The sequence below is a fragment of the Sinocyclocheilus anshuiensis genome, unplaced genomic scaffold (assembly GCF_001515605.1).
Source record: "Sinocyclocheilus anshuiensis isolate Anshui unplaced genomic scaffold, SAMN03320099.WGS_v1.1 scaffold566, whole genome shotgun sequence".
Taxonomy (NCBI): Eukaryota; Metazoa; Chordata; class Actinopteri; order Cypriniformes; family Cyprinidae; genus Sinocyclocheilus; species Sinocyclocheilus anshuiensis.
Window position 1 is genome coordinate 633044 of NW_015542410.1, and position 3142 is coordinate 636185.

Consider the following 3142-nt stretch of genomic DNA (forward strand, 5'->3'; position numbering starts at 1 on the left):
GCTCAAATATATTTAGACTTTTTCTAAGTATAAGTCAAGTATACTTAAATGTCATTTTAAGTATATTTCTGAGAAGTACATAAAGCCCATTTCTGAGAAGTACATAAAAAGTAGACTAAAAGTATACTTTCCTATTTTTAGTTTAAAAGAAGTATACTAATAGCACACTTGAATAAACTTCTTTTTCGTAAGGGTATATATAGCCTACATGTTTGCATTCAAATCGTAAAGCACTTATAAAAACGTATAGCAATTTTTTATCTTTAGTATATCTCATTATCTTTATTGAGTCAAATATAACGCCTTCTGCCCGTTAAATCTTTTTTGTAGCAAATGTGCAAAGAATGTCAGCAATATTCTGGAGATCAAACTTGACTTAGAACTACTTAATACAATTTTTGGCACTGAATAGGAACTTCACTTACCAAAATGCACAGCAGTCTTATTGTGCCATAAGCCTTTTAATTATAAACATTGTGTCTGTGTAAAACATTCACACTTGATAATTCCTTACATTTTTCTTGATGCCACTTTCTCTTCAGCTTTTTGGGTGTGGGTCAGTTGCCCAGGTGACGACCTCTCAAAACACTAAGGGTGAATACCTGTCAATCAACCTCGGGTTTGCATTGGGCACCACATTTGGGATTTATGTGGCAAAAGGGGTATCAGGTATAAAATCTCTAAAGCAGCTGTGTATATTAAGACATAAGTCCCTGTATATACATATAAATGAATACATTTCTCATCTGTTTAAGGAGCTCACCTGAATCCAGCTGTTTCCCTCACCCTGTGTGTCCTGGGCAGGTTTTCCTGGACTTGTCTTCCATTCTATGTGTGCTCACAGCTCTTAGGTGCATTTTTGGCTGCAGCAACTGTTGCTCTTCAGTACTATGGTGAGTGAATCTCATTCTAACTGATCTATCTTATCTACACTACCAGTCAAAAGTCAAGTCACCATTATTTATATAGCGCTTTTTACAATGCAGATTGTGTCAAAGCAGCTTTACAGTATTAAACAGGGAAATAGTGTGTCGAAATAGTCTGGAATAGTTAAGATTTTTTACTGTTTCTGAAAGAAGTCTCCTATGCTCACTAAGGCTATATTTATTTGAACAAAAATACAGTAAAAACTGTAATATTGTGAAATATTATTACAATTTAAAATAACAGTTTTCGATTTGAATATATTTTAAAATGTAATTTGTTCCTGTGATGAAAATGTAAATTATTCCTCCAGTGTTCAGGCGTTATTTCTTCGGATCCTTCAGAAATTATTACAGTCTAATATGCTGATTTGCTGCTCAAAAAACTTTTTTTTTTCAATTTTTTTAAAATTATTATTAATGTTGAAAACATATTCAATAATTACATTCAAAAACAATTAGGCTCCAACTCAGCATAATAGAATGTCACACTGAAGACTAGACTGAAAAATTGGTATATAATGCTTACTAAAAACTATTATTAAATGTATTTTTTTACAACATTAACTTAAATACATGAATTTATATAAACAAAACTAGTTTTTATAACCAGTTAGAAATAGCTCTTTAAGATATTGCATGGTTACCACATTTCACAGCTGCTGAATATTAATTTTTACAATATATTACACTTTACATTGTTATGAATTAATATAATTAGTCATAACCAGTAATATTTGGTTATGGTGATCTTCAGTGTTGGGGAAAGTTACTCTTAAAAGTAATGCATTACAACATTGCGTTACTTCATAAAAAAGTAACTAATTACGTTACTTAGTTACTTTTTATGGAAAGTAATGCGTTACATTACTTTTGCGTTACTTTTTAAATCTGGACAGAGCTTGCTTGTTTGTTTTTAAAATAAAAAAGTTATATGTTTGGCAAATATAAAAGCCTTTTCACACCAAAAGCGAAATGAATAAGCCTCAGGCTGAAGGAAATTTAAATTTACGTACGTACAGTAGAATGCAGAAGAAGAAATTTCAACACAATTCAGCAATAAAAAAAGACACACAAATGTTTGTCTAGAGTCATTTTTGCTTATTAGTATTGTTGAACTGGATCATCGAAGGTCAGAAGCAAAGACATTGGTTAATAGAATGGGATTAAATACATAAAGGATATTTGTGTTGCTTAACATTTAATTATTGCAGGTTTGCGTCATATTCTGAGTTGCATTATTTTTATTCATTTTGAGGAATACTGAATCTGTGTTTTTTTTACGTGTTTGTTCACAGATGCCATAATGGATTTCACTGGAGGGCATCTGACAGTTAGTGGTGCCACTGCCACCGCTGGTATCTTCTCAACTTATCCAGCAGACTACCTGAGTCTATGGGGAGGAGTGGTGGACCAGGTCAGCATAATATACGAAACATGGAAATCTACTGCTTGAAATGCTAAGACTATTCTCAAGACGCAATACTTTCATAAGATCACCATTACCAAATAATCAAAGCTAATTATGTTCATTCATAGCAGAATGACCTATTCTGATGCTTTTATGCAAAAGTAGCTTACATTTTATATACATTACTATCAGTTATTGTCAACCACTGAAAATTGTTCCAAAAGAAGCCACAACAGAATGTATGTATTTTTTTTGAATGAATGCGTTGAACATTTTGTGCCACCTACTGGTCACATATATAGTCTGTAAAGTGTATTTTTAGTTTGTGTCTGTACCTGGATTAGCTCAGTTCACACTCTGTCAAAGTCATGTAACATTAACAAGGCTTTTAAAAAGATGTGTTTGTCAGTTTGGTCTGAAGTGAACTGTGTAGCCAGACCACATTAACTTGAGCTTGTTCTGCAGATAATTGGCACAGCTGCTCTGCTAGTGTGTGTTCTTGCATTGGGAGATCCTCGTAACACACCAGCTCCTCCTGGTCTGGAGCCTGTCCTGGTAGGAGCAGCTGTCCTGGTGATCGGCATCTCGATGGGTTCTAACAGCGGATATGCCATTAACCCGGCTCGAGACTTCGGCCCGAGACTCTTCTCTTACATTGCAGGCTGGGGAGATGAAGTGTTCAGGTCAGTCTAACATACACACAAGGTCACTGAAAGGTTTTGCACTGAAATATTTTCTTATATTTTTATAATATTTTCTTAAAATATTTTCTAAGAGTATATATATATATATATATACACACACACAC

At 33.6% G+C, this 3142-nt stretch overlaps 1 protein-coding gene across 1 annotated transcript in view; it reads left to right on the plus strand.

The window, feature by feature from the left end:
• The window catches only part of LOC107693255 (aquaporin-10-like), a 6408-nt gene that overhangs the window by 1813 nt on the left and 1453 nt on the right, over positions 1-3142 (plus strand). Inside the window, exons 2-5 of the mRNA XM_016492565.1 lie at positions 543-669; positions 756-893; positions 2222-2340; positions 2800-3017. Of these exons, the coding sequence (XP_016348051.1) occupies positions 543-669; positions 756-893; positions 2222-2340; positions 2800-3017 (602 nt within the window). The remainder of the gene's footprint in view (positions 1-542; positions 670-755; positions 894-2221; positions 2341-2799; positions 3018-3142) is intronic.